The following is a 12986-nucleotide window of genomic DNA, read 5'->3' on the forward strand; positions in this document are numbered from 1 at the left end:
AAGTGAATCGCAATAAAAATATAAGTGTGTTCTATATTATAAATGTGTGTTGTAAAAGGGTCAACCTTTTACTATTTTACATTTGTATTTTGATTTTAGCAGTAAGAAGTGTTGGTTTTAAGTTTGAGAATAAATATTTATTTTATTTCGCATTTAAGGAACAATATTCAAACCTTTTTATTAAATAACAGTGATAATATTTACTATAATACTACCATACTCACTGACTCACAAGCACATAATTAAGACAGTAGGTAGTATAGATATTTATGTACATAATTATAACAAATTCCTAATATACCTACATACATATATTACAAATTATAAGTCATTAGATGACTAGATCATCTGATACTATTTCTAGTTTTAAATCATACTGGAAATTTTAAATATAATTTCATTCCTCGTTTTCCAATAAATCGGCTAATCAGCCAAGCAATCAAAGATAGTCTTTTGTTCACCCTTTTTCGATATCGCGATAGAGCTATAACAATATAGTACTTACATGTATGTATTTTACATATTCCTAAAGTCTAAGCCGCCCCAGCAGCTACAAAAACACTATATCATTTCCTGGCTCTTCACTTTCCTTGACGGTCTCAACCGCTATTCCCCTGAAGTCCTTGTCTTTAGAGACTAGTATTTCATATTTAGATACCTCCACCTCGCCTCCGTTGTATGGCAAATAACAGGTCTTATACATTGCATGGACTTTCCCAGGTATAAGGAAACCATTGTGCATAGCTCTACTGATGTATAAAGGTTCTTGTCCAGCGATTCCTCCCTCCGATTGTCCTCCAATGACTGCGTTTTCTGGGATGTTGTCTCCATATGTCCATACCCATTCCACATTGTACCCACAGAGAATCTGCAAAGTGATAAGATGTGGGTCAGCACTTGGGCTTTTAAACTATAATGTAGTTTTACTTATTTGTTTGTCTGAATATATTTATTTATTTTAAAACTTTATTGTTCACAAAAAAGACAAATTTCACAACACGTTTACGGACACACCTAAATTATTCACATAATTTTGTAACTATGAGCAAGATAATTACCTCACATCTTTCTTTAGCATGTTCCTGGTGACCCCACGGGATAAACCCAAGTTTCTTAGATGGCACATACTTTCCTGGAGTCAAGGAGCCATTGTGATGCGCTCGGGCAATGTATGTGTGATTTCTTTCAAAACCACCAATGATTGCATCAGTAGGGAGATCATCTGATGCTTGAACCCATCTTAATTGGCCAGTTGTGATTTTTATTGGTCTTGTGGGCCGCTCCGGTGGAACTGTAAATGATAAACATTATTTTTATACATCAAAATAATGAACTCCACAATAGAAGTGAATGATAGGAATAATTACTATAAACATTGCATTGAATTCAAGTTTCACAACAGGTAGACTAATATCAGGTAGAGATTGAAGCTACAAAGATTATTATTATCATTCTTTCTGAAAAGTTATGCTAAATACAGTAATTAACCAGTATATAAAAAATAAAAACTCTTTCCAGAGATTCAATTAAATTTAAACTCAGAAAACTCAGAATAATATTGAACTATTGACTATGTGACTTACTATCAAAAACCCATGTGACAGGAGAAACACCAGACTGAGTGTGGAACCTCACAAAGCCTATGGGCACCCCTTCAGGATCATGATACCTGCAAGTCATAATGGGCTCTTTTCCACCTACTCGACCAACTTGGATCATTCCACTGTGCCAACTTAACGTAAGTGTACTTGGGCTCTGGTAAGATAACAACTGTGGAGTGTTTAATGCCATTTTGGTCCCACATGATTTAGCAGGAATTATTTGGCTCGAATACCGGCTTAGTATGACCTGGAATGTGAAAATATGAGATTAAAGACCATATCTACTACAATAGATATGTAGTAAAAAGTATGTATGTAGTTGCTTTGTAGTAGTCAATGTATTACTCATACCGTTGCTATGGTTTTGTGAGGGCATATCTTTGCCAATAAATCTAATTTGGCTTCTGCATTTCGGGACAACACGTTGAAAAAGAATACACCGGAATCGAATTTGTAGACATTGTGTGGTTTCTCAAAACTTGAACATAGGACTGAAATTAATAATTTAATTAGTATAGGTACCTACTAGTACATTTATATACACATTTACGGGCTTCAGACAGAAAAACAGAATCGTTAAATAAGAAATAAAGAATTCTCTATGGAGTAACTTATGATATTCTTACCTACTGTATCCCCCATATTTATCAAAGGTAAACTAAATTAATTCAGATTATCATTAAATGATAACTATATTATTAAAATGGCATTTATTTCTTAAATTTAGCTAAATAATATTTAATACAACACAACAAGCTTAGCAACAAAGTGCGAACTTCCAAAAAAAACAAACATACACATGAAAACGTCAATGTCAAATAGAAGTTGTCAATGTCATAGTAACCACCACAGATCAAAAGCTTACCATTTACGAGGGCTACACCGAAAAGATCGGGAATAGAATACTTAGGAATAAATTAGAGTGAAACCTTTTTGGTGTATCAAATGTAGTGTTTTTTCAAACATAATTCCATTATCGAATTTTAAAAAAAGTAAAAAATAAAAGAGTATTGACCATTTGAATTTGACAAGTCGGTGTAAAAAATGGAGCTTACGCGGGAACATTTCCGTGCAATAATTTTTCACAACTTTCGTCGAGGTTTATCTCAAGAACAATGTCTCGCCGAGCTTGTTTCTATTTATAAACTTGAAGCACCAAGTAAAACGACTATATATCGTTGGTATTCTGAGTTTCGCCGTGGACGTTCCTCTCTTACCACAGTCCCTTCTACTGGTCGGCCAAAAACAGCGGTAACACAAGATAACATCGATGCTGTACGCCAGTTAATAAAAGAAGATAGACATGTGACATACGAGCAGATTCGGGCTTCTCTCAGCATTGGTATGACAGCCATTCAAACCATTTTACATGAAGAACTGGGTGTCAAGAAGTTAGTTTCGCGCTGGGTGCCCCACCGTTTGACCGAGGAACAAAAGTCGGCTCGTGTTAATTGGTGTCGATCTGCTCTGCAACGGTTCAATGGAGGCAGTTCAAATGCTGTCTACAATATCGTCTCTGGTGAAGAATCGTGGATTTATTCATATGAGCCCGAAAGAAAACATCAATCGGCAGTTTGGGTCTTCGAAGGTGAGGTCAAGCCAACAAAAGTTATTCGCTCACGCAGCGTGTCGAAAAAAATGGTCGCTTCGTTTGTATCGAAAACTGGCCATGTGGCTACGATTCCATTACAAGAACAAAGGACGGTTACTGCTGATTGGTACACAACAGTTTGTTTGCCGGAAGTCGTAAGAGAACTTCGTAAAACTAACTCGAATCGTCGTATAATCCTTCACCACGATAATGCAAGCTCTCATACCGCTCGCAAAACAAGAACGTTTTTAAATATGGAAAACGTGGAGTTGATGGACCATCCTCCGTATAGCCCTGATCTGAGCCCCAATGATTATTTTACATTCCCAAGAATTAAAGATATGCTACGTGGTCAACGGTTTAGCGGCCCAGAAGAGGCGGTCGAAGCTTACAAATCAGCTGTTTTGACAGTATCCACTTCAGACTGGAATTACTGTTTCAATGATTGGTTTAATCGAATGAAAAAGTGCATTGAATGTCACGGAGACTACTTTGAAAAACAATAAAAGTAAATAATATTATGATATCTTTGTACTTTTTTCTATTCCCGATCATTTCGGTATCGCCCTCGTATGTCGGGCAAGTAGTAGTACATTGCTGGCTTTGTATGTAGACTTCAAGGACTTTGTAGGTCATTAAAGGTAGCCGTTTTACAAAACAGGCCCGTTTTGTAATACGGCGGCGGCGGGTCAACAACGATTAACCCAATCGTATTACGTACCTACGTACCCTGAGATCAAACACTAAACTAGCGACGGTGAGACCACTAACAACCATGTTATACACATGAAGCGATAAGCGAAGCAGAGCGTGAGGAGCGTCTCCCTACACCTGACCATATTGTAAACAATACAGAATATTTGTTAGGAACCACTTCTAGTTAGGCAGCGCCACGAGTATCAAAAATCGGAACTAAAAACCCCTCGAAAGTAATCGTTACCTACCAACGAACTGCGCGGGAGTTAGTAGTGCACTCTACTATTTTGTTCCTCCATTGATCAATGATCATTCATCCAACTCAACGCCACCAACGAACGGTAACAGTAGGGCAAATTACTGACACAGATTTAAGTAAAAACCGACACGTACTAAATAAATTATTTATTTTTAAAATATAAAATATAGCAACATAATAAGTTTCATAACTTATTCAAATAGTTATAATTATGACGACTAAATTATGCGATACAAAATTATGCAGTGCTGTGCGATGAAACAAGCAAAGCGCTCTATATTTTGGAAAATCTTTGAGATTTAACGTTTACATAAAGGTTTACATTTTCCATCAAATACTACTAATCGTTATTCCAATGTAGTAGGTAGGTAGGCCGATCTTTCTAAAACTTAAGCAGTAAGCACTTCGTATTCGGGGAATCCCAGTTCTTGTCCAGCGAATGAGATGTAACAGACGCCGTGTGATTGTTGCACCTTGCCGGTGGTCATGCTGCCTTCGTGGCTGACCCTGCCGATGAAGAGCGGCTCTCCATCCTCAGACTCTCCGGCCGGGAAGGCGCCGGGGGGGATGCTGGACCCACTAGTGGGCACCCAGTTGTTGGGCCCACCGACTAGCACCTGGAAAAGATAATGAGTAGTTTTAAATAGGTTGGTATTTTCAAATCCTTTTCATGCGACTTGCGGATATTATCTATAAGAGCCGGTTATAATATGTAGGAAATACATAAGGATATGACTCAATCAGCGATATGCTAGTGATCTTGCTGTAACTCCCACATCACTACATTTTATTGATCCTCTAATTGGATTTATGACGGTACGTCCGGATATTGCACGGCATTCGTGAATACTCCTTTATACATGTACCTTTATTGGGCTGCTAGTAGAGTATTAGGTACAGGCTGATGATGATGGGATGTAATATTGAACTAACGATAAGCCACAGCAAGGTGTAAAAAAAATGTTAAGTAGATACTTGACTTCTACAATAAATAAACAAAAAAGTAAACACCAACCTGGTACTCCGACTTTCCGTGCTCAGCTCCTCCCCAAGGAATGTAAGCGCATCCGTGCGAGCCGACCAGCTTTCCAGGAATGATGGCTCCCTCATGCGGCGCCCTGGCCACGTACAGGGGCTCGCCCGAACAGTCTTGACCTCCCACCACGGCGCCCGGGGGCACCTGGCCGCCTGCTGCGTCGGCCCAGACTAGGGCTCCACCAGCACTGGCCGCTCCAGGGTAGCCGGCCGGCGTGGCGTAGGCTACTGGTGCTGACGGGGCAGCTGTTTAGAAGTAAGAATGTTAGAGGGGGATGCGGTTGGTTTTTGCAAAAAGATCGTGAAGGAAAGTGCTGCTGTTGGTAGGTTTCCTTGACGGTCTTTGAAGCGGATCTGATTAAATATGTAGATTAAAAAGTGCTAAGTAGGTAAGTAATAGAGTTTCTGATGCAAAATTTAGGTAACATGGATGCATGCATGCGTTATTACGTTTATCTCACTAGATTATACCGTAATCGGTATCTACGTTTTTATGTTTTTAAAAGAAATAAACAGAGAATGGTGTAAAATACTGTGAAACATAAGTAAGTAGGTAGGTAATTGAAGAATGAACAGGCAGGAAAAGAGATTCTTATTTAAAAAGTCTACTTATAGAAAATTTAAATGAAAGTAACCTTTGCAAAACCTATTAATGTGAAATAAGATAAGATAGAAAGAAAATAGAATAAAACTAACACACAAAATGTACCCAACATACCACAATAATCAATTCAACATCCAAAGGTGCAGTCCCATCAGCCCCTCCTTCCCATAAACCACCATAAAACAAACTAACACGAAAAATCCAATTACAATTTTGTTAGTACCACTGCGATACATTCTTTATTATATCAGCCAATCAATCAACAAGTACTTAATTATCGGAATGCTAAAGCAACCACACTAAAAGCGAGAGCAGTTGACCACTCAACCGATTTGCTGCTGGCCCGGTCCATAGAAGTGCCTGATGCGCCACTGTCCGCGCGCGCCCCACCCTGTCCTGACTCCGAAGTGGGTCACAGGGAAGGGAGTAGCGTCCGTCCACTCCATGATGACAGCCCCAGAGCTTCCATCACGCACCAGGAACCTGCCACACTTCCACTCGATCAACAGCTTCCTGAACTCATCGGCGTTCAGTATGTCCCGCGTCGGCACTTCAGCCTACAAGAGTTTTAGCTCATTACTCAAAGTCTACCATGCTATCGACTAAGATATTACAACGACGAAAGCTTAGGACTCAACGCTACCTTGTCGGGCTTCTGCCTGCAGTATCTGATGGCAGACTTGGTGTTCTCCCAGCCGCCGATAATAAACTCGTACATGGTGTCATTTTCGGCCGGTACGTTAGACAAGCACACGTGGCAGTTGCTGGGGCCACGGAAGTCGACTTCCAGAGATCCGGCGACGACGGGCCCGAATTTATACTCTAATTTGTCCTCAGTTTCGAAGGGAGCTCCATCTGCGTGGACAAACGATCAATTTGGAGTGGCGGTGGGTACATTTTGCTGGCTGAAGAGTGGAAGTTTCGAGCACTTACCTTCGATTTTCCAGGTACCGGTGGCTCCCCAGCCGGTGCAGACTCCTACGAATGCGACGGGGAATGGTTCGGGGTCGGTCCAGGAGATGAAGGGGATGGCCTCGCCCTCTCGCCCGGCGGAGATGATGCCGCTGTCCCATCTGACCCAGAAGCCGCGGAATTCGGACCCGCTTAGGATACCGGGAGTCTCGATCTCGACCACGTCGGGTTTTGTCCGGTTCTTCCTGATGACGCTCTTTGCGTTGCTCCAACCTCCGATGAAGATCTGAAACACGTTGTAAAAGAATTTAAATATGTGCATTTACTAAAAGGCATACCCCAAGATACCTAATAATAGCGATGATCGCATTCACAATGCGATAATTATCCATGTGGGTTCGTTTCTAAAAGAAGGTTAACTGCACATATGACCTCATATGCAAACTATTGCAAGCGGCACCTAGCAACGGTACTCGGTATTATCAGCAGCTCACCTCATAGTACAGTCTGGGCAGAGGAAACTGACCCCTCCTTTAAGAATAACATGCTACTGAGTTTATTGCTAGGTGTGTTCAGATACCTACCTCATACATAGGGTCGGACTCCTGTGGGCCCTGAGTCAGGGCTATGTGAGCGTCGTTGGCCGCTTTGACCTGGAAAGTGACTGATCCGTTGGACAGCGGGAAGAATTGGTACTGGAGGTTGTCCTCTGTCGAGACATCTGGAAATAACATTAATAAATGATGAGTTAGATTTCATAGTAAACTGCTTACGTAGTAGAAAAGGTACCTACGTATGTGATATCGTAGACAGAATAGGGTCTGGGCCAAAGAAACTTACTAACCATTGCACTCTTAGAGGTAGCATTGTTACTCTGAGTGGTGCTTTTAATCTAAAAAGTGGGGTCATATTTTTTTGATCCAGACTGTACCTACGGTAAACTGGTGATCAATAAATCAATCCGTTATAGCTAGCACGTTCGTCTCACCATAAACGATAGCTTGATTTAATTAAGCATTGCAAATGCGATGCCAGTCCAAGCAAACCAGTCACCCCAGACTCATTTGTAAAAATATCAGGTGAGCAAGTGACCAAACAATTTGGAATGGTCAATCGCTTGTTATTCAGTCGAGAGGTCGCAGGCGGGTGATGTCATTGTGCCTAACTACCTACGATCAATGTTAGGTATAGAGCGAGTGACCTACACGTTCCACATTTTGTTAAGAGTGTTAAGACGGAGAATGGGTATAGGAAGATGGACCTACATAATCAAATAACTACACTATAAGTATTAAATCGCGCTAACCACAGATGAAAATAAAATATCTGGCAGACGGTTTTATGTGACAGTGATAAATAGGACAGCCCAGTACTTCTTTCGATCAGATTAATTATTCTTACATCAAAGTAAACTTCCCGAATATTACCTAACTGAACTTCTAGCTAAGTAACTACCTATAGCTAAGTCTAGATTTGCAGCCTTTGTAGGTAGGTATGTACTTAGAAGATACCCTATATACTGCAGGACTCTAATTGATCATCCATCATAGCTCGTGCCACTCCCTCCCTATACTCGCAAGTTTTACAATGTATTAACTAATGTACCTAGTTGTATAATATAAAACTAAGTAAGTAGGTACTTATTACTACGTCTTATAGCTTATGGCTATCTACAATGTTTTATTTGCTGAGAACGTGACTTTTTTCATTATTGACTGCCATGACCAAGTAGGTACATATCTACAATAGTGCTGTAAATGTGAAACAGTGTAGATGTACCTAGTTAATCGGTTGTCAATTTATCATTATTAGGGTCTGTTCCACAATGTCTGGTTAGTGGCTACCTGACGGATAAAATACATGCTGTCACTTTCTGATATTATTTTTTAGACAGTGACAGCATGTATTTTATCCGACAGGTAGCGACTAACCAGACATTGTGGAACAGGGGCTCAACCTAACATACCCGTATACAACTGAACCAAACAGAGCCTTTAGGAACCAACTTTACCCTACATAGGTAAGTAGTTATAGTTTACAATAAAAGGTAAGCACTTCCCTACATAGTTAGGCTTAAGTACCTAAGTAACGTATTTGTAAATATTTATAAAGATTGGTCAAATTAATGGGTACATAAGTTGGTATCAAATGCAACATATATGTATAAGTAATAGTCAATATTCAATAGTTAACCATTATTAGTATACGTATGATGAGAAGACCTAAAGACGATGATATCATTCTATTGATCTCAGTTCGCAATAGGGCTCATCCTGTGTAGATGTCGCAGCCGGATCGTATAACCCGCCGTATTACATGACGACTAGCCGCATTACAAGACAGGGCCGCTTTGTAATGCGGCGGATCAACGTTTAGCTGTATTGAATACGGCTGAATGAAAATGCGCCGGATTGTATTCGACATCATACGTCATTCAATACGGCTGGCCGTTATGTAATACGGCGAGAGATTAGCCGCCGCTTTGAAAGATTTTAGTTTTGATTTTTAACACTCGTGGCGCTGCTTGAAATAACAACAATAATGGCGTTGGATAAAGATATTTGATGATGATTAAAACGAAGAAATCGTGTTAAATATGCTAGTAAACAGTACTTCAAGAACAATTTCCACGTGAAATTAAATTATTTGTATTCCGATCAATGCGGTACAGTGAAAAACGTACAAAAGTTATAACGCACATCAATCAGCTAAAGTGACCATGGATTCTGCTGGTCGGCGGATTTCCAGATAATACTACTGGGTAAAAAAATATAAATGAGGCAAACGTAGTGTGGGACGCCCTCAGGCTAGATGGGGTGACGACTTGCGAAAGATGCAGGCTGGTTATGATGACAAGCTGTACTTAGATCGCATCCAGTGGCGTGCTTTGGGAGAGGCCTACGTCCAGAATTGATGTTGATGATGAAGAATAATAATTCCGAAGATCCTCCGAGTAGTGCCCATGAACAGTATTTTGATACTTTAATGGTAGTCCATATGATAGATTTACTCTATTATGATTACAAAAATCCTTCACCTGTAATGTCATGCTTAGTCTGGACATGGTTACCCTACAATTCAGTAGTAGTACGATGCGGCTAAACGTGGGCCGCCCTATTGAAGAACGTATTGAAATGACAATGCGGCTAAACGTTGATACGCCGCATTACAAAGCGGCCCTGTGTTGTAATGCGGCCAGCCGTAATGTAATACGGCGGATTATACGATCCGGCTGCGACATAGATAGTTGATTCCGTAAGTAGGTAGGATGACTAGGAATAGGAACCTTGCCACTTGTAACACTTAGGTAGGTAGTTACTTTTACTATAATTTTTTATCAAGTTTTCCCAACAACTTTGGTGGTAATGCCCTGATGATTACCTAACGTGTTAAATAATTAAGTATGTTTATTCACTATTCACATGCCATTAAATTTCATGGTCAAGGTGAAAAACATACCTCGAGGGCGATTCTGCTAATCAACACCTACAATCTCGACCTACCGTTTCATTTCAGCCCTAAACTCCTAACTACCTATAGGGTGGTAGGTTAGGTGCCTATTAGGTACGTATATATCGCAATCTAGTAGTTATAAAGTATCGATTCCCAAATATTAGACCGGTTGTTATGCCTCGCTGGCACACCGCCAAGAAATGCCGGCTAGAGTTTAAACCTAAATGCAGAACTGACAACATTACACTCAAACAAAATAATATTTAAAAGAAAACATTCCAAGGAATCTGCAGAATCAATAAACATTCTCGTTTTCACACCAAGTATTGTCCTTACACACATATCGTATGACATTAGGGTGTACTTACCGAGTATGTTTGCCATATTGAGTTTAGAACTTTGTCACAGTACGAAGCACAGAAACAGTAGCGCGGCCTCAGCGTCTACTCTCAAACTGACTGCGCGGCGACTCTGCAGCTCTCAGCAGTGTGCTATGACAAAGTTATTCGATGTTGTGGTTAGTGGCGCTAGTAGTTAAGTAAGTATGGTTTGATGATGACGAATTATGGATGGTGATGCCATGAATGACGTTATGTATGAGAACACTTGCTCTTACGCACCTACCTACTACTTATGTGTAATGTACCTACAAACAGCTAACAATAATATAATATAGGTACCTACTTTTTCAATGCATAATATTAAGTGGTAATTAAATGAAGGAAGCCATTGTTAAGACCGAAAGGTCACTTCTTGAAGCCATACCATTTTTATAAAAGGCGCACGTTTGTCAATAAATTCATCATAATAAAGGAAGATAATAAGCAGAAATAATATTAAAAGGCATTTGATTTCAATAAAAATTGTGAAACGATGCATCTCCCAATATTTGAATCATAGTCTTCTCTAGTCATAGTCTGCGATCTACCCGAATCAATAAAATAAACGAACATTTCACCAGCGGATCTGGGTCACCGGAGTTTCCACATTCCACCGCATATTATTTTCTACAGCTAACGCTGCCTGGTCAGACTATATCGCGCAGGTCACGGGATGATGTCATCACTAAAGTGGGGCCATGAAAAGTTTCAAACATTGTCTCTTTATAGATCGACTTTTATATTCTTTTATAAAAACGAATTTATATTCCTTTACAAAGTATTTATAACTAAACATGTTTTAAAGACATTATAATTATATTAAAATACACCATTCAGACAAAGTCTTTGAAGTTGTTTATGATTAATATACTGAAGGGTTCGGTTCTCGGCCAGGTGCAAAAATTTGCTGTGGGGTAAGAATATTCTTAACCGAAATTTTACGATGAACAAATTTTAGGTTGGGGTTTATAAAAAATATGAAAATGCTTGAAATGCATTTGAAGTGCAAGTCTTACACCATACGAGTAGTGGCGAGTAAACGCAAATTTTTATGTGGCGGGAGTGTCGCCACCTAGCGGTATACGGCCTGCACTAGCTCTGCGATTGATTCAGCAAAACCTACACTTGGCCTTCTGTTTTCCACTAAATAGGTAGGGTAGGTAGGTACAAGGTACTTTTCATCCCGGATTCCAGGCAGGACCTAAATGACCTAATGCAAAAAGGTAACATAATGTTAATCTCTATCATAATCTCTGAAGGCCGAGGTCACATTTCTTATTGTTATCTTCGTGGGAGTTAAACACACAATGGTGTGATGATGCGGCTTATGATTTAATAACAAAATTACCGATATGCTATGAATAATTAATGATTTAGTTCATCATATATTATTACTCACGTAGTTACAGTTACTAGTATGAAACAAACATAACTAGGTAGTACTAGTATAAAGCTGATTGAATAATATTCACTTATGATCATATTAAATTAACCTGGAGCAATCACATAAAAAAGAGGGATGAACTGAACTTAAAATTCAAGAACTTATACTGGCTGCTGGGTCGACGGTCTGTTCTTTCAGTTGACAACAAACTTGTCATATACAACAGCATCCTGAAACCAATATGGACTTATGGGATTCCTCTACGGGGGTCAGCTGCCAAATCTAAGATAATGTGCTTACAAAGGGCTCAAAACAATGTCCTAAAAGCCATATGTAACCCACCTTGGTTTATAAAAACAAGTGAAGTTCACGATTACCTGGGGGTACCGACAGTACAGGAAGAAATTGCTTCATATAAAATGAAATACAAGCTCCGACTGGCAAATCATCCCAACTCACTAGCTTCTAATTTGCTAGACCCATCTAACCTGACTCACAGGCTCAAGAGAGCAAATGTGCTGCATTCCTAAAGGGGTACTCTGACAATGGTCAGATCTCTCTGAACGTCAATGATCTTTCCACAAATCTGATAAAAGTCTAGCGAATGATGGCAGATCCAACAAGAAAAAAAAATACATTAAAATAACTAAACTAGCACGCTAAAGTACACTATATTAGTCTATGATACTATGTATACATAGTGGTGATCCTCCGAAGGAAAGCAGATGGCAGCTAGTGGCTGGTATGCGGATTCACGTAGGCAGGGCTACCACGACTCTGATGGCAAATCGGAAATATCTATTAAACTGTTTAGAGCTCTCTGACAAGACCAGAATAAGAAAAATATACCAAGTAAGTAGGTATGTCATTATGCGTCCTACACAAAACTGTAATAAAATGACGTCATACAACCTTGATCTCTCGTATGATGATGTTATGGTTAGTTAGGTAGGTATGTCGTCGTCAAATGCATGAATCATTCTTCATAATCATTATGTAGTCACTGAATATTTTAATCGTTCTCTGTTTTACATTACTATCGCCTTTTTGTTGATGAAAACAAGCATAATA

General features: G+C 39.6%; 2 protein-coding genes across 3 annotated transcripts; both read right to left on the reverse strand.

Annotated features, from left to right (window-relative positions):
- Positions 1 to 66: 66 nt before the first annotated feature.
- Positions 67 to 2387, reverse strand: LOC105386342. The gene is made up of 5 exons (XM_011556862.3): positions 2228 to 2387; positions 1953 to 2092; positions 1584 to 1848; positions 1059 to 1291; positions 67 to 868 (listed from the first exon to the last, which is right to left on the reverse strand). The coding sequence occupies exons 1-5, from the start codon at positions 2241 to 2243 to the stop codon at positions 551 to 553; spliced, it is 972 nt and encodes a 323-aa protein (XP_011555164.3). The 5' UTR covers positions 2244 to 2387; the 3' UTR covers positions 67 to 550.
- A 1891-nt stretch (positions 2388 to 4278) lies between these two features.
- LOC105386344 (C3 and PZP-like alpha-2-macroglobulin domain-containing protein 8) lies at positions 4279 to 10674 on the reverse strand. 2 transcript variants are annotated; one of them, XM_011556864.3, is made up of 7 exons: positions 10520 to 10674; positions 7283 to 7419; positions 6720 to 6984; positions 6430 to 6641; positions 6115 to 6343; positions 5163 to 5428; positions 4279 to 4764 (listed from the first exon to the last, which is right to left on the reverse strand). In XM_011556864.3, exons 1-7 carry the CDS (start codon positions 10533 to 10535, stop codon positions 4537 to 4539), a joined length of 1353 nt encoding a protein of 450 aa, XP_011555166.3. In that variant the 5' UTR covers positions 10536 to 10674; the 3' UTR covers positions 4279 to 4536. The 2 variants fall into 2 exon arrangements, with proteins under 2 accessions (XP_011555166.3, XP_048489359.1); XM_048633402.1 differs by lacking the exons at positions 6115 to 6343; positions 6430 to 6641.
- Between the last annotated feature and the right edge of the window lie 2312 nt (positions 10675 to 12986).

This window comes from Plutella xylostella, chromosome 5, assembly GCF_932276165.1.
Source record: "Plutella xylostella chromosome 5, ilPluXylo3.1, whole genome shotgun sequence".
Taxonomy (NCBI): Eukaryota; Metazoa; Arthropoda; class Insecta; order Lepidoptera; family Plutellidae; genus Plutella; species Plutella xylostella.

Excerpts from the sequence above, each read along its gene's own strand:
- LOC105386342 (XM_011556862.3), bottom strand. Across the intron at positions 1,849-1,952 it reads CTCACAAAACCATAGCAACG|GTCATACTAAGCCGGTATTC; the intron begins GTATGAGTAATA and ends TTCACATTCCAG. Across the intron at positions 1,292-1,583 it reads TGTCACATGGGTTTTTGATA|TTCCACCGGAGCGGCCCACA; the intron begins GTAAGTCACATA and ends TATCATTTACAG.
- LOC105386344 (XM_011556864.3), bottom strand. Across the intron at positions 6,344-6,429 it reads GCAGGCAGAAGCCCGACAAG|GCTGAAGTGCCGACGCGGGA; the intron begins GTAGCGTTGAGT and ends AAACTCTTGTAG. Across the intron at positions 4,765-5,162 it reads ACGGAAAGTCGGAGTACCAG|GTGCTAGTCGGTGGGCCCAA; the intron begins GTTGGTGTTTAC and ends TATCTTTTCCAG.